We start from the raw sequence: 21,484 nt of genomic DNA, 5'->3' as shown, positions 1-21,484 counted from the left end.
TGACAGAGTGAGACTCCAACTAAAAACAAAAACAAAAACAAAAAAACAAAGGTGGAAGAGAAGGTATCTGAAAAGATTTGTGTAGACTTACATGAACATTCCATGTACCTCTCCAGTCAGCCAAGTTATCCCCCTTGGCTGGCAACAGGTAGGGAGTGGGATGGGCAAAGGAAAAACTGGATTGTTGAAGAAGGAATGCAAAGAAAGACAATAGTCAGCTGCTGCATTTTAGAGCAAAGGCCTAACAACTAGGATCTACAAGGAACTCAAACACGCCAAAGGGAAAAAACAAACAGCCCTATTAAAAAGTGGGCAAAAATCCGGGCTCGGTGGCTCAGCCTGTAATCCCAGCGCTTTGGATTTTTGAATGTCTGACTAAGTCAAGACACCTTGGGTCACCAGCTGTTTTGTTCAAAGCTCTATAGCTCTTGTATGGAGTAGCTTTAAATTTTTTTCTCTTATTTTATTTTATAGTCTGTGCTTACCATGGTTTCCTCAAGCTTTGCTCTTTGTCTCTAATTTCAGTGACATCTGTTTTTCTTACTGTTCATAATGCATTTATAAGTTCTGTAATGATATTATTCAGCTGTTCACTGAGTTCTTCAGGTCTGCAATCTTTCTTTTCAGTTCATTTTCTAGTGTTATCACTTTTTTCCTTTGAGTACTTTTTAAGATTGAATTTCTTTTCTTAAGCTGTCCGATAGCATGAATCATAAGTAACATACTTTTGTCCTTTGAATTATAGATTGAATTTCTGTCTCTTTCTTTCCCTCTCTTTCCTTTCTTTCCCCTTCCTTTTCCTTCCTTCCTTCCTTCCATCTGTCCCTCAATTTTTAGTAGATTATGAGAATCAAGATCACACATCTGACTTCTAGAGCCAGATGCCAATGATTTGTATCCTGGTTCTGTCACCATCTGTGTGATTTTAGGCAAGTTACTGAACCTTCATATCTGCACATATAATTAAGGTATTTCATAAGGTTTCTGCAACAAACTAAAAGATATAATACATAATACACTTCGAACATTGCCTAATACATAGTAGGTGCTTAATAGATTAGATTACAATGATGATGCTTCTTTTTGTTTTTGATAGTGGTATTTTTACCGAGTTACTTTCTTTTTTCATTCTACTCATGGTTAGGCAGCTTAATCAGACGTTCCTGCTCTAATATAATGTACATGATTAGTTTGTCATTGTGACTATAATCATTTTGTTTTTCTGTCTGAGTTACGGGGTGGGAGGTGGTCTGAATATTTTGTGTTCTAATTATGTTCTGTGCCTGAGCAATAGCTTGGAAAGAAGTTGGAAGAGAGCTCAGGAGAGGCAATAGGAAAGGGTGCCATTTTTCTTAAAACACCCTAATTGTGCTATCTTTTGAGATTTTATTAAACGTCCTATACCAAGGTGCATCTAGTTGGAGCAATTTCTCTAATTCAGGGTATGGCTAGAGAACTTTTATTTCTATCAGAGAATATCAGCCTACTGCTCACGTTCTTCACTTTAGGTTCTCTCAACAGCAAGTTTCAACTACCCTTTAAAAAAAGATAAGGCTACCAGTTTCGCGTACTGTTCTCCAGATTTAGTGGTATCAGTGAGAGGTCTTGGGATTTTGTCAGTCACTAGTACACTAGTTTCATGAGGGGAAAGGGAGTAGTTAGCACCTGGGTCTTTCTAAGCCTCACTGCTACAATTTCTTGTTTTTAGTCACAGTTTTTTAAGTTTATTGAATTAAGTTGCCCTTCATTATTTCTTCCATCACTGTCAACAAAATTTTTTATGGTTGTTACTGATTTTCTCTGTTCTGTTCATTTTGTATGTTACTGGAGAAGAGAATTTCTGTGAGCAGATAAGATTAAACTGATCTCATAATTTAGAAGCCAGTGCCTCTCTGAAGATATTATTTTTAGCTTTATGTTTCTATTATTTTATAGCCAGTATTTCCTTATATCTGTGGGGATTACGTTTACATATCTACATGTACTAGGCAAAATATGCACCTACCTGCCAAATTCCAACCTGTTTCTGAGAATTCCATCTATCTACCTTCAGGTTACCTGTACTTAACATAAATGAGGACACAATGGCATTAAAAAAATGACTGAGTGACTATTAAAATTGATATCAAAAGGTCCAGCTGCTAGGTCTGGTTCAACAATACTATATTTAATAGAGATAAATATATTTGTACAAATTTACATAAAAATAAGTATTCTAAAATAAAATGTGGTTAGGCATGGTGGCTCATGCCTGTAATTCCAGCACTTTGGGAGGCTGAGGTGGAAGGATTGCTTGAACCCAGGAGTTTGAAATCAGCCTGGGCAATATAGTGAGACCTCATGTCTACAAAAAATTTTTTTTTTAAATTAGCTGAGCATGGCAGCACATGCTGTAGTCCCAGATACTGAGGAGGCTGTGGTAGAAGGATCGCCTGAGCCCAGGAGGTTAAGACTGCAGTGAGCCATGATTGTGTCACTGCATTCCAACGTGGGTGACAGTGAGACTCTGACTCAAAAAGAAAAAGAATAAAATAAAATCTAATAGAATGATACTCAGTAGTTTATATGAAATATTTTACAGTCTCTAATCTTGGTATGAACTAACAAAAAAATCATCCGAAACAATGCTAACGCGGTTTTATACTACATCAACAAAGGTAGAGTATAAGACCTTATGTACAGAACTTGCTAGCTACGATCTGTGCTTACAAGTACAAAAAGGGATTTCTAGACACAATTTTATATATTGTTATTTAGGTGGGATACTGCCAAAATTTATAGCAGTTTATGGAGAAAATGTTTTGGATAGAAACAGCAAAATAAAGGGTCTTGAAATGATGATGGATCAAGAACAGTTAATGAACTGAGGTATCAGTTGAAAAGAGAGAGGCTTACAGGCAGACTTGACAGTGGCTTACAAATATCTAAAGGGCTTCCTTGTGAACAGTTGTCATTATAGCTGTAGAGTGCAAAACTAAGATTGATGCATAATTTTAGAAGAGTTCCAACTTTCAGCTCAATTATAAAATAAATAAAAAAGGAATGATTGGTGCAGTCTCCCAAGTGAACAGCTACCACCTGTGTTAGAAAACGGTTTCTCTCCAGAGAACTAAAGCACAAGTTGGTCAAAATTTCCTTGTAAAAACCTGTGCATATATTATTCGGTAGTATTTTCATTATCTATGTATATGTACAATTCACATAATATACTGTGATCACCATAATTCCCCTAGAGGCCGCACCACATCTCTATCCTCAATTTTTGGTCTTGTCCTCAGAGGGTGTTCAACTAATGTTTCGTTAAATACATGAGTTAATTTGTGTATTGTGAGAGATCAGCATATTTAACATCTAAGAATTCTTGCACATAAAAATTACTATGATTTTTCAAAGCAGTTACCACATTTAGTTTATTCAAATAGATGGAAAAATGAAGGTTGAATTTTCCATTTTGACTCAACTACTCCTGAGAACTCAACAAATATTTTTAGGTCCCTGGGAAGCAACTATTGAACTCTTTCTTCGTATGACTAATGGCCTATATTGAACAAATCATATATGTATGCCTTCTTTATTCACCACAATAAGGCACTGACTCACCTAGAAAAATGTGCTTAGTTTGTTTTCTGTGTCACATGTACTATTCCTTTTTTCTAAGTGCTCTCTTTTAGCCTTAATGGTTAATTCTCAATATTGCTTAATATCATCCTTTATCATGCAAATTTCTAACTTTCAGTGGTCTCTTGGTGGGTTTTAATAACTGGATAACCCATCAAATTTTCCATGTCTAAAAACGCTTGAGTAAGCTTTCTTTATGGATATTAAAAACATATTTTTATCTTTCCTACTAAGTTTTTTATATGGAATAAAGTACCTAGGGTATCTAGCTGAAATTGAATTATGATCAGAGATAAGTACAGGCTTCTGACTGACAGATTAACAGTATATCATAGTCAAGATCCATGAATTTAAAAAAATACTACAAGCTTTAATTTTATTGGATCATAATGTTCCATAAGAAGAAAAATATTTAATGTATACTGGTCAATAAGTTGGGAAACCAAATTGGATTTTGTTAGAAGACTGTGATGAATTTAGTATAAAATCAGTATTGGTCAATAGAAGAGGACTGCATTATTTCAGTCTAGGTGAATGCCAGCATTCTAAGAAGGTTTTTGGGAGAAAAGCCAAAAACCTTCTTTTGTTTATTATCATTCCTTTGATTTAGCATTTAGAACTGCATGGCCTATTTAATGTTTTTGAAATAAAATATTTATTGGAGGAATGAGTGATTATTTTCTGTATATATTGGCTTTTTAAAACACTAAACATGGAAGAAGAGCACTTAAAATGTATTGGGAACTGAGATGTACCAAATATCTCTAATATGCCCACTTAACTGGTTAAACAATGATTTTAACTTAGGTCCTGGCTCCAAATCATAAAGCCTTTCACCAAATTGCTTTGTTACTGATTATAAACTTAAAAGATTTACACAGTATTTACTGTGTAATGCATTTTCTTTTAAAACTTAAAGAAAATGCTACGTAGATAAATATTCACTTTGGTCAATATTCACAGCTATTCACAGACTTTGTGAATGATAAAACTTTAAATGTCAAAACCCAAAACCACATCTAGCACAGTGCATTTTTTCAATCTGAAATTTTCATTGTAAGAATAATGTTGACTTTAAAAATTTGTTCAAGGAGTCATTGATAATATATTCTGTTAAAAATTATAGACTAGTTTTTATTAATAAACAGCAAATAAGCCATGAAAAGAAACAGCGGCCATGTTAGCCACAAAGGGCAAATGAGAGAAGTGGCATCATTCCTTAATTTTTAAAAAGATTTAGCAATGTAATCAAGTAATTTACTGTCTCATAATGTTATTATGTATAGTACAGTGGGAATTTGCAGTGGCAATATTTGTAGTTTTTTAAGATAAATTATTTGCTACAAGCTCAGAAGAGAGCTTGTTTACAGACATCTTTATGAAGACTGCCCAAATATTAGCTTAGAGAAAGAGCCTCCCAAGTCATAAGAAGATAACATCTATCTAGGAAAAAAATCAGAAATTGACAATGTGCATACACAATAAATTCTACAGATAAGTGCCCAGGAACAAGGTGACTTCATCAAATATGTTGTCCACTATTTAATAAAAAAAAAAATAGATTTGTTCTTTGGTGGACAGAGAGTGTAATTTAGCTACAATTAATTTCTAAGAAGACTGTTTCCCTGGCTTAACACAAATAGTGTAGCATTTTCTTTCTGATTCTGTATATTTTATTCCAATAGAAGGTTGCACTGTACATGTATTCAAGCAAATCCTCTTGTGTGCCCAAGAAAACTATTTTGGTAATTCAAAATAATTGGAAAAAAATTGCACTAAAAGGAAAATGTAGCATTTTGAGACCTAATGCCAAACAGTTAAATTTGTCATTTGTGCTTACTAAAAGTCAAATCATTGTTCAGAATGGACCTTTATCACAATCAGGTCCACCTACCACCCTGATCCTGAGCCTAAGACATAGGTTTGAATAAAAGTAAATTGTGCCCTGCATTCAGAGACACTTTTGCACAGGCAATAAAAATGAATACACATTATAATTTACTCCATGGCAAGAAATAAGGGGAATGTATGGTGTTCCCTGATGCAGTAAATGGTTGGGTACCAGTAATCAAACCATTTGTATACACTTAGTGTTTAGTTTCCACTAGAATTCTGGTGAACTGCTTTGTCACGAATAGTCGAATTCTGGAGAACTAAAAATTTTGCTAACCTAAAAAGTTATTATGGTTAGGTGACAGCAAGTCCGACTCATTAAAAAAACATTGTCATCAAAGCTACCCATGGCCAGAGGGCAAAAACGAATTTCAGTGCAGGTAGTTTCTGTACTAAGTGTCAGGACAGTACATTTAATTTTAGTTAAAATCTTAATTCATTCAGTGTTCGTTAAGCACATATTATGTACTCAATATACGCAACTATAGTTCTGCATATCAAAATTCAAGTTCCCGAAAAATATATTTGTCAAATGACCAATTTCTGAAAATTTTCAGATGAACTCCTCACATAAAGGCTGAGACAGTTCACTTTGGTCATGTTGGCATCAGAAAGAGAGCGAGAGAGAACAAAAAAAACAAACAAACAAAAAATGGGCAGATGAAGGAGCTAGAACAAATTTGATAATGAAAATATGTATGAAGACATAGAAAAGGTCGTAAACATAGCCATAAAGAAGTACAAAATTATGAACTTTGCAGCAACTTGGATGGACTTGGAGGCTATAATACTGAGAGATCCATCACAGAAACAAAGAACTGAGTATCACATGTTCTCACTCATAAGTGGACCTTGAACAACTATCATAATACTATAAGAAAGGGATTGGCAGTAGTGGGAAACTGCTGGAGAGGAGGGTGGAATGAGAGGAACCTCATCAAACAAGTGTTCCTGCATAGTGAACATTTGTTACCTAACCCTGAATTGAACCCACATATTTAAAATACAAAATTTTAAAAAATTGGTAAACTTCATTCAAGTTAGATATTTGATAGATTCTCTGTCTATAATATCAGATACTTGTCAAGTTGATATTTAACCAACTTGAACAACAAATCTGTCATGTAGGCTATTACCAAAAAAAAAAAAAAATCCTCAATAGTTTAGAAATTGGTTTTTGATTAATTGGACTGTTAAGCAATGTGCCAGATGATTCACACACTGTTTTGCTCCAATCTCTTGTTTAGAGAGTTTTTTTAAGAAGTGAAAAAAGGTGTCAATACATGAGCTTCCCTACTAAGGGACTTCTCCTAATAGGAAAATCCTCAGCTTCCATCTTGGCCATAGCTTTTTCCCCTTGCCACACTGCAGTGATGGTCATGATGTATCTTGGACTCCCTCCTCATCTTTTTGCCCCAGTTCCTCCCATTTGCTACTCAGAATTCGTTCACAGACTCAACCTAGCTTGTACTTTCCTTCTAAGTGTTCACCAAATTATTTAAATTTAGTATATGCCAGAATAGAGATCATAAACTCAATGACTTAAGTGTTAGAATTAGCAGCTTGTTCATCTCCTTAATTTGGGTTGTTGATATCTATCCTTTCCATGCCCTAAGGTTTGCTTGGAAGGCCTGATAGCAAAATAATTGACTGAATAGGTGGGAATAAAGCACTTTAGAAGTTCTTAGAAGTGAAAGATTGCTTGTGATTGGGTCAATTAATGATAACTTTGCGGAGAAGGTAACATTAAACTGACTCATAGGGGACAGATATAATGTCGACAGATATAATGTCAACAGAGAGTGGTTACAATAGTAAGAGGGGACATTCCAAAGGTGCGAATGAGATGAGCAAAGGCTTAGAGGCAGGAGAGTGTTGAGTGTGTTTAAGAAGTAGTATATAGTCCAGCTCACCTGAATCAGGAAATACATGAATGAAAGAATAAAGAAGAAAAGGCTAAAATTGAATTTTGTGGCTGGAGGAGAGAGAGATCATAGAAGATATAAATGCTATGGCAAAAAAAAATTAGATTTTTACCTAGTGGAAATGAAGAACCACTGGAGACCTTGACCGGGTGGAAACAAAAATAGATCTGTGTTTTTGTAAGATTAATGTAGGAGAGATGTTTAAGTATGGAAGGATGGGATTGGCAATGACACCTATTACAGTAGATCAGATAACATACCATGAAGACATGAATACCATAATAATGGCAGTGGAGACTTTAAAAAGAGGATTAATTATATTGTAAGTGGCTTTCAATAGGTATGATGCCTGAGAGAACCAAAAGAAAAGAACTTTGAAGACTTTTTATTGTGGGTGACTGAGACAATCATTAGTATAAATGAGGAGGTCAGAAGCATGAGGAGATCATATAGTTGAGGGGCAAGTGGTGGAAATTGGTGCTAAGATATCATGAAGTTAGTTTTCAATCTGTTTGGAGATACTGAAATAGATGCCCAGTCTAGAAAAATCAAAGGCAAAATATATACCTATAAACACATATGCACATTTTCATAAAACATAGATTCATATGGCATATCATAACTCAGATCTGTTAGAAAAATTTTACGTATAGCTAGAAAAATGAAGTTGCATATAATATATATGCATATACACATAACACTAATATATATAGTATGTATACATGCTTGCTGAATTCAAATATATATTGATTTTATCTGATATTGCTGAATATTAAAAACTTTTGGTTAACAATCACTTCATTATTTCAGTAAATATTAATACTGAGGGATTAAGGAACTAGATTGTATACATACTATGGGAGGTACTTTTAAGGCACTGGAATGGGTTCTTTGCTGCTTTTCTTTCAACTTTCAGCCAATTATGATAATAAAAAGTAAAAATATTATAAACATCTACTAAAAATGTATGGTTTTTATCTTGATAATTACCTTATGAATTATACTTAAATTATATATATTTTGCAGATGAAGAAAGTGAGGCATCAAGAGGTTAAGATCCTTGTTCTAGACCCAGTGCTACATAAAGATGCACAGGAACTTCCTCACAACATTTGTGACTTCTCTGATGATTGAATCATGTACATTATAAATGCTTATTAGGATAATGACTTCTACAGTTGGTACACTTTATAATTACTATTCTGTCCTGTGTAAAATAGAGATCTACACCCTACTGCACTTCCGGTTTATACTAATACAGAATTCTATAACTGATAACTGCAAAAAATATCTATGGAGAAATTAAAGCAGATGGTGTTGAAATTTGTCACTAGATAGACTTAATCATGCTTTCAGTTTTTATTAATGAGTTAGGTGGCTAAAATAAAAAAACAAGCAAGTCTACCTTTGGATACTGATGAACAACTGTGGTTTTAATATTTTCATTGTTAGAAATTAACCTTAATCCAGCTACATGATTCTCAAGCAACAAGAGCATCTTAAAAGAGTCATCCAATTTCTTATATAGCTTTAGGCATCTTTGGGCTAGGTCACAGAAATGAATAGCTTTGTACTTGTTTAATTACACAGCTCCTTACAAGTTATGAATTAAAGTATTCTTGGGAAAGTCACTAGGAAGGCTTTTATTATAAACTTGTTTTCTGGGAACCCACATACATCTTTAGCTTTTCTTTGCATGCTTTTCAGTTGCCTGGTGAGCTTAAATGGATTTGCCTAATCATTGCTTCCTACATATGATTACTCTTTTTTCTTCAATTGACTGCCCACATGTAGACACCCAGCAGCTTACAATGACCAAATCTATGACTGTGAGGTTAGATACATTTTTACATATTGTTAAGAAAAGGCATTCTAAATCAGAATTGCATATTACCCAAATATTCATTACTGAACTACACAGCTATAAATTACCAAACAGATGATTGATTCTATCTGAATATTGAAAAGATTAACACCGCTATAAAGAGAGAATCACATATATCAAAAATTATCTCAGAATTAATAACTTGTGCAATAGATGGAATAGAAAACAGTAAATTTATTCTGTCACAAATTATTTTTTCAAAGAGTTCATTAATATTTTATCTATAGAACAGGAGTGAATAACATTGTTTGCCTTCTGTTCTGTGCAAAAGCAAACAAAAACAACTCCTAAATCAAAAACAGTCTGGGCATTAAGAATATCTATAAAGTATATTTACTGGATGCATGTAACTCTTCAAAATAACTGAAGTAGTTATATTCATAATTTTTTTATATTAAAGATAGGTGAAAAGTGAGAAAGTCAATTTTCAGATATTTCCCTAAATCCAGATATTTCCAAAAAAGGAAAAAATACGCATATTAATTTGACAGGATTTCCAGACATATCCTCTAGTCGGCTTTCTTGAGATCTCCATTTCAGTTGCATCACTGGCTTCTCACATGTCCAAATGTGAATTTCTAATCATCTTTCCACAGAGGTTTCTTAATATTCTTCCCTGCATCACAAATAGCACTCCAACTAGAAAATGGGGCCTCATCCACACCTAGTTTGCCAGCAATGGCATCAACATAGCTCAAGTCCATTCACTTTTCTCTACTTTCTCCAAGTAACCCCTAACAGACCTCTGTTCTCAAACTTGCTCCCTTCAATCCATTTCCTTCATAGTAGCCAGAATGATTTTCCAAAAGTGATAAGTTTTTATCATGTCAGTCCCATGCTTAAAATTTTGCAATAACTTCCCATTGCATCTAAATATAATCACATATCTTTAAATATGGCCGACAAAGCTAAGCATGATCTGGCCTGGCCCTTGCTTACCTTACCTCAGTCACAGCACTTCATGTCATTATACTCCTAGAAGGTATCAAGACCTTTTCTACACCAGAGCCTTCATATAAACAGTGCTCTCTTCCACTCTTTTCCTGGCTAAACTTCTATTTTAATTTATATTTCAAGGCTTAGCTTAAGTGCCACTTGCCTATCAAAATCTCCTTTGAATCATTGTTTAACTAATTTCCCCTTAACAATATTTTACATTTATTCACAGTAATTTTGCCAATTTATACTATAGCTGTTTCTCCTCTAGACTGTAAGTTCCTTGAGAGTAAGAACTATTTTTTCTTTGTGAATCCCTACTGTTTGGCTCTATGCCAGGTACAGAGCAAAATAGAAATATTTGTTAAGTCATTGAAAGGCTAAAGTAATGTACATACAAATAGCTCTATGTTACATGGACATGATTGAATCAAGTTAGCCCAGTTGGCTAGATTGTTGATGCTTAGTCTAGAGTATCCATGTGCTCAAAGAGAGGCAGTTAAGAACCTGTGTGTACATGTTAAGTTTTAAGTTCTCTGGAGTATTTTGGCTCTTCTTGTTGAGATGAATCACATCTTCCTCTTTGCCCCCCATTGAAATCATAGCTCAAGCTCCATCACAGTACTGATTTCACTCTGCCTTGCATTCAAGTTAGTTGACTTTGCACATATCTTTCCCATTAGAACGTTTTGAGAGCAGAGAATACATCTGATTTATCTTTACCTTCCAGAGAGCATAACAGTTTTCATGGCATGAATTAAATGTTGGTAGAAATTTATTTTGCATATTATGGGATTCAAAAATAAATAATTATAAAGTGCTAAGTGAAGATTGAAAGATGCCATCAGATTTAGTGTAGAATTCAATTCAATTATTCAATTTACTCTGATTCAGCACTTCCTGTGTTTAAGGCACTGGGAGAGATGTTAGAAACTTAAACAATGACTAACACTATTTCTCTCCCTGTAAATCAATAAGCTTTATATAGAGAAACAAATCCCCATCAGTGACCTCTGGATAGTGACAGTACAAAAAAGTATGACTGACTCAGCATAATCCCAACAGGTCTAACAGTCTCACACCCCTCCATCGGGATTTGGGAGCAGCCTACTTTCAAAGATGCAAAGTTATTTCCATCAGTTTTCAGGTTGTCTCATCTTAGTAGACCAAGCCTGTGTGTAACCCCAGCTCCCATACACTGTGTCCTTTCATTGGGTTATTGCCTGGGTATACCTGGTCGATTAATGCTCACTTCTCCCCACTTCCCCATTTCAGGTTCTATGGCAATTCCTGCCCCACTCCAGGTTCAAAGGAGAAAAACATTTCAGACTGAAGTAAACCAGCTGGAGGAGTCCCTGGTACCAAAAATGAAGATTAAAAAAAAAAATCAGTTCCTGATACAATTAAGTTTTAGTCAACTGTAGCCTTTAAATGCTCTGCTGGGCGGCAAGAGGTTACTGAGTGACTCAGCTAGTAAGAGGCCTATAAACGGATGGTGTTGCTTTGCTGAGTGCTGAAAATTAGTATTTACCATTGGGCTATGCCAAATAATTGCAGCTAATTAAATTGTAGAAATAGCTACAAATTTCTTTATATAGTATATATTTTAGTAGAAATAACGTGTTGGCCATTTTGTTTAGCTTTAAAGCACCTTGCAAATGTGACTTTAATAAACATGAAGGGTAGAAAGTCCTTTCATGCCACTAGAGATTGTAGTATGATAATACTTTCTTTATTTAATTTTCCAGATTTAATTCTGTGATTTTAATGCACTTGAATTAAGCCTGTGAGGGATCTGTGAGTATTTTAGTTACATTACCAAACAGTTGTTACAGAGGCTAAAACCATATATAGTAAATGATACTCCAAGTAACATGCATATATAGCTAAAATTTGTTGGGCAGTCAATTTGTGCCAGGCCTTATTCTAAATACCTTATGTGAATTGAGTCATCTAATTCTCACAACATCTCTAGGAACAAATACTATTTTTATTTGCATTTTGGAGATGAGAAAATTAAGGCACAAAAGAATTAAGCCATTTGCCCAACGACAAACAACAAGAGAGCTATGGAGTCAAGGTTTCAATCCAAGCACTTTGACTCTGAGTCTGCAGTCTTAACCACCAGGCTCTACTGCTTCCCATGTGCCAGCTCCATGTGTAATCCTCATAAACCGTATGGATAAGTGCTGCAGTTATGACACCCAATTAATAATGAGGTGATAGGTCCTATCAAGTTGACTCTGTGGGTAAGTGACTAAACCAGACTTTTAAACTCAGTCAAGTGGGACTCTTGGTCCTGAAATCTTAAGTAGGACCCACTACTGTCTCTCAGAGTAGGTAGTATTCTTATTTTTCAAAATCTCATGTAGCATTAAAGATTAAATAGGCCGGGCTCTGTGGTTCAGCCTGTAATCCCAGTACTTTGGGAGGCCGAGGCGAGTGGATTGCCTGAGCCCACAGGTTCAAGACCAGTCCGGGCAACTTGGAGAACCCTTGTCTCTACAATAAATAAATAAAAATTAGCTGGGCATGGTGGTGCATGCCTGTATCTCTGGCTACTTGGAATGCTGAGGCTGAAGGATCGCCGGAGCCCAAGAGGTCGACGCTAGGGTGGTCTGGAGCATGCATGCCACTGCACTCCAGCCTGGGCAACGGAGTGAGACTCCAACTCAAAAAAAAAAAAAAAAAAAATTAAATAGATTTTAGAGAAAAGGGAAATGATATACTCAAATAGTAGAATGATTATCTAGTCATAACCTATAAAATATTTTAAAATGGTAATGCTACTTATTAGATTTTTCTAAAATATTAAAAATACTATTAATATTAAATGTCATCATTCTGAAGAACAGAGTTCAAAGGATTATTTTAAAAAGGAATATGAGGAGTCATCTGTTTATGAGGCTCCTCAGAGTAACTACAATAATCCCAAAAGATTTGTGAACATTTCAAAAAAATAAATTTTAATTTACTTTGATTACTGCAAGTATAAAATGTTACATGGTATTTGTTGGGTACAACATGTAAGAATATCACAAAATGTTAAACAGATTACAACTGTTATAAAAAATAAATATATTAGCATAGATTTTAATTATTTACATTACTATTTTGCTAAATGAGTATATCATTTATATCTGAGAAACCAGTATTAATATACTAGCCAAGTTATGATGGCTCAGGAAAAATTAAAAGAAAAATATAAATGGTGGTTGCTATTTTTGTTTATAAGGACATTCCTACATAAATCTATCCTTTCTTTATCTCAGTTCATATTTACAGTATTGGTTTCCTTTATCACATGTAAAAAACACTATCACAGGATTTCAAATTTCTTGGTAAGCACTGAATGTCAGAGGATAAAAAAGAGTACATTGTTGGTAGCATAAACTTCAGCTAAATGGTCTGCCACTGTGTCTTATTGTGAGTCATTTATGATTTTATTACCTTTAGGGCCTTTGAACAGTTTGATTTCCACAACAGTCTCCAAGATGGGTCGTCTTCTCCGCACATACAGCCGAACAATAGACCCTGCTTCTTTGAGGGCTTCCACTGCTTTACTGTGGGAAACCTCTGACACATCAACCTCGTTCACCCGCAAGATACAATCATTGACCCTGAAAGGAAGGAAAAGAGAAAAGATTCAGGAGTGGCTAAGAAGACTTTTTAAAAATATTATTATTCAAGCTTAAGATGTGAGCAAGTCAAGAGTTTGAGAAATTTTTAAATTTTCTAATTTTGTAAGGATACTTCAAATGAAGGAAATATATAAACCTTAAACTCCTCAACCTTCCCGGCTTCTTCCCAGAGATTTTTGATCACTCTACTTGTCAGATCCCATCCTAAACTCCAGTCTACTCTGACTGGAACTGTATCACAGATGACATAGTTAGAAGAAAATGTATTTTAAGATATCTGTCAATTATATCATTATCTTAATTGGTTTGAAGGTTACAATTTGAGTGATTCTCAGAATTTATTACTATGGACTATATGGACATAACAAATATAACTTTATTTAAAGATTAACTTTTCTCAAATCTTTAATTTACTAATTATAAAAGTAATATGGAATTATTTTAGAAAATCTGAAAAATATAAAAATGTAGAAAGAAGAAAAAATAAACCTGATTCAGTCATTTACGATAAATCTGTTAGCTTTCTGACAAATTATCTTCCAGTGTTTCCCTGCCCTCCCCACCTCAAATTCATCTCAATATTGTAAATATTGTAGTTCGGATTATCAGATTTCAAAGAGAATCTCAGACAATCCTGTCCCTAGGTACTGACTTTAAAAACTAAGAATTACGACAAGTTCTAGCTCAAACTCTTCTTTTTTCTATTTTCACATGGGAAGTAATAATCTGACTTTTCCGTAAGCATTTCCAGATAGTTTAAAGTTATACAGCCATGGACTTCAAATCTCTTTTATGTTCATGATAATGAGTGATAACATTAATAATGATTGAGAACATGGAGCTTGAGGCTAGAAAGTTTTATTTCCTTCATTCTGCACATCTATCCTAGTGTTATCCGTCTCAGGTCACCATGTTGCTCAGAGTAAAAAGAGGGGTTTCCCTTGCTTGATTCCTTTTTTCCACCACTACCATACCTTCAGTTCTATCTGCAACATATATCTGAAATTCATCAAGGTTTCTTAATCTTCATTGCTACCATCCTGGTTGAAGTCAACATCATCTCTCACTTGGAATGCCTCCACAACCTAGTCTCCCTGGATCCTTTCTTGCTACATTTTAATCCATTCCCTACACAGTGGTCAGGGTAAAAAGTGAACATAACTGGTCACTTACCCAACTTCCATTACTTTCCTCCTTTCACAGCGTTTGATTTTGTTTAAGGGATCTATGTCTTAGCAAAAATTTGTTGAATGGATGAAAGAATAAGTCTAAGTTCAGTTGTTGGGTCCTCCATTTCCTAAGTTAGTAAACATGGGTAATTTTCTTAACCCCTCTAAGCCTCCATATCCTCATCTGAATATTGGATATAATAATGTAGGATTTGGGGGAAGATTAAATGAGATTAGGCACATATAAGCCCTTAGTACAGACTCAATTATGCAATGAGCACCTAGTAAAAAATTGTTGTTGATAGTAGTGCAATACTTGTTGATTTATAATATTTTTAACTATTGGATCCTATTAAAAAATGTTGTGGAATAAGACTATCTACATTATAGAAATGAGAAAAATTCCAAGTGGTTAAGTTCTTTGTTTAACACTGTCAGCCATTTGCGCAGAGTTTGAATTTGATTTCAGGTCTTTCTAATTCAGAATTTGGGCTTCTTTTTATATTTTAGTACCATATACATCTAATGTGATGGACAGTTTCATATATATTAGGCCTATCAATTCAAAATTATAAGACCATAGTAGAAATATTATATAAAAAGTACGGGAATAATTTTCTGATCTGTTTTGTCCATACTTGTTTGAGGAGGTGAGCTATGGGAACCTTTGCCTCAGTGAAGACACTGAGCAGTTTCAAAATCCTGAGATTGAACATTTCACCTCCTAACATTCAGTGATGTCATTTCACCATAACAGATGCTATAGCTTTGACAGGTTTACACGTACGTTTCTTCTCTCACTGACTAAAAAAAAAAAAAAATCACTGGAAACTACCAATTAAAATAGTTTTGAGAATGTAGACATCATGGGTGCCAGCTGCCCTGCAGCAGCTGGTCCTTTGAGACAGGGTAATTTTGCTATCTCATGATAATGCAAAACATAATGTTTTACCATCACTCCATGCTCAGAATACTAATTATATTTTAAGATACTGCTTTTCAGAGAAGGGAGTGGCTGACATAAAAAAAAAAATATTCTGGAGGCTATATCTATTCTGACTCTATGAATTTTTTTTTTTATATATATGGTGGAATCCTTAATTGTCAATTGCTTTTGTGAGGAAATCACAGCTCAAATCAGATGCTTGTTCCTGAAAATGCAGATCAAGTAGGCAGCTTTAGAACTGGCAATAAGGAGGTCTGGATTTGAACACCAGCTCATTATCAACTGTGTAACCACAGTTAAGTCGCTTCATCTCTTTAAGCTTCAGTTTCCCATAAGAGAATAAGCATACTCAGAGTTGGTGAGAGGAGTAACCAGATAGTTGTGTAAATTGCAACGTACTGCAGATCTGATAGTTGTTGTTATTGATAAGTGAGTCAAATATGTGTTCAAGGATTTACTGAAAAATGAAAATGTAAAGTAGGGGACCTACAAAATGCAATGTCAATCTAGTCACTAACTTGCTCTCACTAAATAATTTATAAAGCATCAATCCCTACTTTATAGACAGTGGAATTTTACTGACAAGGTCAAAGTGTTGGTGAGGGCAGAGGCAAGATTCCAATCTGGTTTTTCTTTTTTGAGAGCCTCTGCTGATACAAAGATACACAGAGTTGATTGTTTTAAATTATTTTTTAAATAGGGAGGTTACATTCAAATTCTCAAAATAGAGAGGAAAGAATGCCAAGCCAAACTAGGACATTCAACTTCCTCCCAATTACTTGAAATATAATTTGGCTAGAGGGTCATAACTATTAAAAATTAATTTGCTCTCTTTACTAGTAGATAACCTTTGTGAGTAAAGCCACTCCTTGTATTCATTTTGAAGCATATACACATATTATTAGCTTCAAACTCAAAGAACATTTTGTCACTGTAGCCTTTATCATATTTCTAAGTCATTGTATTAGAAAACCATTCACATACCGACTTTCTCCCCACTCTACCAATATAATCAAGATGATAGTTTCCCTCTTTAGTGTTTGCTGTTTCAGGTATAGTCTACAATATTCACCTGTAGCAATTTTACCTTGTGGATCAGAATTGTCTGCAAGATTTAAATATTGGTTATTATCTTTTTTTTCTAGAATTTCATTAAAAAATTCTGGTTCAATTCCTTGCTAAAAATATTGTAAGACCTGAAAGGATATTTCACCATTAACATGTATTCACAGGATCACACCTAAATTTTGCACTAAACAATTAAGTATTCTCTAAGATGATATATCATCACTGAAAGGTCAAAGAATACATAATGAATTATTTGTTTGACTTTGACAATATAATTTAAAGTAACAAGTAACATCTACTCTCATAGGTATTAAAATATACTCTGCTGTTAAAATAAGATTTGTGGTTTTATACATTTTTAAGTACATTAATTCATGAAAAGTGATTACCAAATCATAGTAAGTGTTAAATATTAAATATTTCCTGTTCATCATGCATAATAAATGCCAGAAGGAAAGACAGCAAAGTGTTAGCTCTGGTTCTTTGTGGGTGTAAAGATTATTAGTGCTTTAAAAGTCACATTTTTGGGCAACCCCTTTGGTTTCCCTCCCACTGTGGGAGCTTTTCTGTCCTCTCAATAAATCCTTCTTTCTAAAAAAAAAAAAAAAAATTCACATTTTTATTTTTATATTTCTTCTAAATGTTTTATAATGGGTATAGATTACAGCAAAGAGCACAAGAACATGGGCCTGGGAGTCTTGACCACATCCAAAACTTTGGAGCTGTGTGACTTTTGACAAGTCGCTTGACATCTCGAAGACTCTATTTCTTCATCTAAAAATAGGGATAATAAGATTATTGCATGGATTAAATGAGCTAATGTGTGTGAAACACTTAGGACAGTGTCTGAAGAACAGTAAACATCAATAATTGTTAACTATTATTATGAAAGAGACAAGAATATTTGCAAAAGAGAGGAAACTAACCCATAGTAAAGAAAAAACAATACTAAAGAGAAAGAGAGCTACAATCAAGATGCTGAAAGTGTTTTTAAAATTTTGTGTAAGAAAGGGAGGAAGAGATGAGATAAATGGGATTTTCAGGTAGGAAAATGTAAAAATTGGACTTTTAATAAGTCTTGCTTTATGGAATGGAATGTAATTTCCCTTTCATATTACCCTTTCCTTGCCCCTGAGAAAACCCTCGGTCATTCTGATACAAACTACAGCTTTATTGCAGCCTTGGCGAAACCTTCTGAAAGACAGCACACTCGGCCGAATTCCCACCAACTCACGCCTACTCTGTCCTTTCCCTACTCCACATTGTCTCAATCACACCTGACCACACTCAGACCTCCTGAAAGTTTGATTCAAAAGTATGTTTTAGGCCCCACAGTCTGAAACTTAACTTTCGAGCAGCTATTGGTTATTGAAGAATGTCCCCTAATTGGCTTGCCCTTTATTGTCTCCATCAGTATATTCTCTTTGTTCAAACAGATGAATTAATCACAGACCACAGGCCCATATCATGGAGAAACCTGATCAATGTTTAATGTGCTGAATGAAATGTAATAATGCATGATCAAATTTTTAAAAAAGCACTGGCTGGGGAATTACGCTGCATATACTTTAAGAGAACAATCAACCACTTAAAAAACTCAGAATCTGTTTAAAAGGAATAATGTCACAAATTTTATGTTAATTATAATGAAGCCAGAAGAGTTTTGAGGGTTAGTTTATCAAAGAGGTCTTGTTTTTTATTTTTATTTTTTATTCCTGGAGTCACTTCAGATAGGTTAAGAACAGATAATAGAAGATAAAACCTCATTTAAGAAAAGAAGCACTTTATGCTCACAGAGAGAAGGAAAAAAGATATAATACCACCACCATCCTCTTTCCCCCACACAAAGGCTGACCCAAATGACTACAAACATTATGAGTTGGTATAAATCTACTTAATTATGTCTGCCTGCTCTCTTTCTCTCTCTTCCTCTCATGATGCACATTAAGTTTTACTGGGGATCTTCAAAGGCCATCACCTACCAAGTTTCCTCCTTGTTGAGATGTCTCGTCTTAATGATCTATATATCTCATTGACCTTATTAGGGACCATTAGTTCATTAAAAGTGGAAAGTAAAAGAACAGAAATCAGCATAATCTAACGGTTTTTCAGGAAAGGAAGAGGAGTATGTTTTAGAAATATCTGACAAGGCCAGGCTCGGTGGCTCAGCCTGTAATCCCGTGCTTTGGGAGGCCGAGGTGAGTGGATTGCCTGAGCCCGTGGGTTCGAGACCCGCCTGGGCAACTTGGCGAGACCTCATCTCTACAATAAATTTTAAAAAAAACTAGCCAAGTGTGGTAGCGCACACCTGTAGTTCCAGCTACTTGGACGGCTGAGGTGGAAGCATCGCTGGAGCCCAGCAGGTCGAGGCTGTGGTGGCCGGGAGCGGCCACTGCACTCCAGTCTGGGTGACAGAGTGAGACTCCAACTCAAAAAAAAAAAAAAAAAGAAATATCTAACGTGTTAAAGTAGTAACATCTACTTGGCCTTTTTTCCAACAAACATCCATGTAGTCGCAGGAGGACTCAAGTTTATACAGCTTAATATGGATAACTTGTCAAGTTTGGCCAGTCCCTGTTTTGAGGAATGTGAAATTAAAACAATGAAATTCAGAGGTTTTGTCAGAACAAAGGAAACAGAAATTTGAGCGCTTAATTATGAGGCCATTTTCTTCCAAGGTTGACTGTGAAATTTCAAAAGACTATTTGCAAAAGGATGGGGAATAAACTAGATATATGGGAAGAAGTAAGGTCTTCAGATGGAAGGAGGGATTCTCCCAGATGCCCTGCAGTGCCTCAATCCATGGTTGTTCTTCTCAGGGCTTAGTTGTTCAATTCATCCTTTATTTGAGAAAATACTCCAAGTGTCCTTCTAATCAATTCCCCATTTTGATGAAGTAAGCTTATCAAAATGGATCTACGTTACTTTCCTACAAATAATTCTAATATAGTCAGACTGTATGACCAATATTCTAACAAATATAGGCAGACCATATGACTTTACATGTGTTATCTCTTTTAGCTCATTTCTATTTCCCTTTTAGTACTTAATTCAAGTTTATCTCATTTTCTCAGATGCCTTTTCTGGTCTAATTGGTTGGTCTAATGTCCCTTTATTAGTAGTCAGTGCAAAATATTAATATACCAGACTTAGCAATTAAAAATGAAGAATACCCAACTAAATCTGAATTTCAGATAAACATTAATAATTATTATTTAGATAAGCAAATATTTTTTAAAGTATGAGCAAGCTCTAGACCATGTTTGGGACACACTTATACTAAAACTTATTTGTGCTCATCTGAAAATCAAATTTAACTAGTAATTCAAATGAATAAAACACAATATTTATGAATGAAAAAACCCATTAGACCAAACTGCTGTATTAGGTTCATTCAAATAGCATAGTGCCTGGCACATGTTGGGAGATATAGATAGTATGTATATATTCTGAAATCTAAAGAAAAATGCAGAAAGGTAGATACTGCTGTCTTCATTTTACAGCAGAAACTAAAGCTCACAACAGTTTATAATGACAGTAAGTGATGGCCAGGCAATTGCAAAGCACGCACACTACATCATGCACACCTCTCTAGTTTGTTAAAAATAACCGGTGGGGTCAAGGTTCATACGGTAAAGCCTAGCCAGATAACAAAATCTAGATCAATGGTTTTCACACCTTGGAGTGAATCATAGTCACTTGGAGGACTTTTTAAACCACAGACTGCTGCTGGGCTCCACTCTCAGAGTTTCTAATTCGGTAGGTCTGGAGCAGTAAAGTGGATTCACATTTCTAACAAGTTCCTAGGTGATCCTGGTAATGTTAAGCTAGGACCAAACCCTGAAAACCACTGCTTATGGTTCTGAAGGGTCACTCTACTTGGCTTATGCCTGGTTCATTCCAAAATAAACAGAAGTACTCAATTATATGTAGACCCAATCGAGTGATAAAAGTCCATACCTCTGACTCTAAACCCAATCCCCTCAATCCGCAGCTTTTCATTATTTGGAACAAAGGCTTTAAGAAAACCTGGACCAGAAGACCACAACTGCCACACCATGTGAGGCTGTGCATATGCAAGCTATTTTCCAGCACTCGTTTTGTAGGACATAAAGTCTGAGACTCTTTTCCTGACTCTTTTCCTTCAGCAAAGACCAACTGATAGCCACTTCGTTCTACATTTTAAAAATAGGGTTTCTGTTCTCATCTCTAATTCTGAATGAGAGTAACTCGGGTTTATGATCCATAGAAGCCATCTCCTACAGTGAATGTACTGTTTTTCTCTCTCCATTTGCCACTTCATTTCCCTTATATAAAATGCTTGCAGGATTCTCTGCAGCTGTCATCTGGGAAGCATCACAGCTTTCCACAATGGGCAAAGAAATTGCTATTTCAGCATCAGT

At 34.9% G+C, this 21,484-nt stretch overlaps 1 protein-coding gene across 1 annotated transcript in view; it reads right to left on the bottom strand.

Moving 5' to 3' along the window:
* Positions 1-21,484, bottom strand: part of LOC103269154 (disks large homolog 2) — a 378,014-nt gene that overhangs the window by 259,888 nt on the left and 96,642 nt on the right. The window contains exon 3 of the mRNA XM_021716926.1: positions 13,708-13,877. Within this exon, the coding sequence (XP_021572601.1) occupies positions 13,708-13,877 (170 nt within the window). The remainder of the gene's footprint in view (positions 1-13,707; positions 13,878-21,484) is intronic.

Source organism: Carlito syrichta, unplaced genomic scaffold (assembly GCF_000164805.1).
Source record: "Carlito syrichta isolate Samal-C Ts95f unplaced genomic scaffold, Tarsius_syrichta-2.0.1 Scaffold309093, whole genome shotgun sequence".
Classification (NCBI taxonomy): domain Eukaryota; kingdom Metazoa; phylum Chordata; class Mammalia; order Primates; family Tarsiidae; genus Carlito; species Carlito syrichta.
This window is presented reverse-complemented; position numbering and strand designations above follow the sequence as displayed.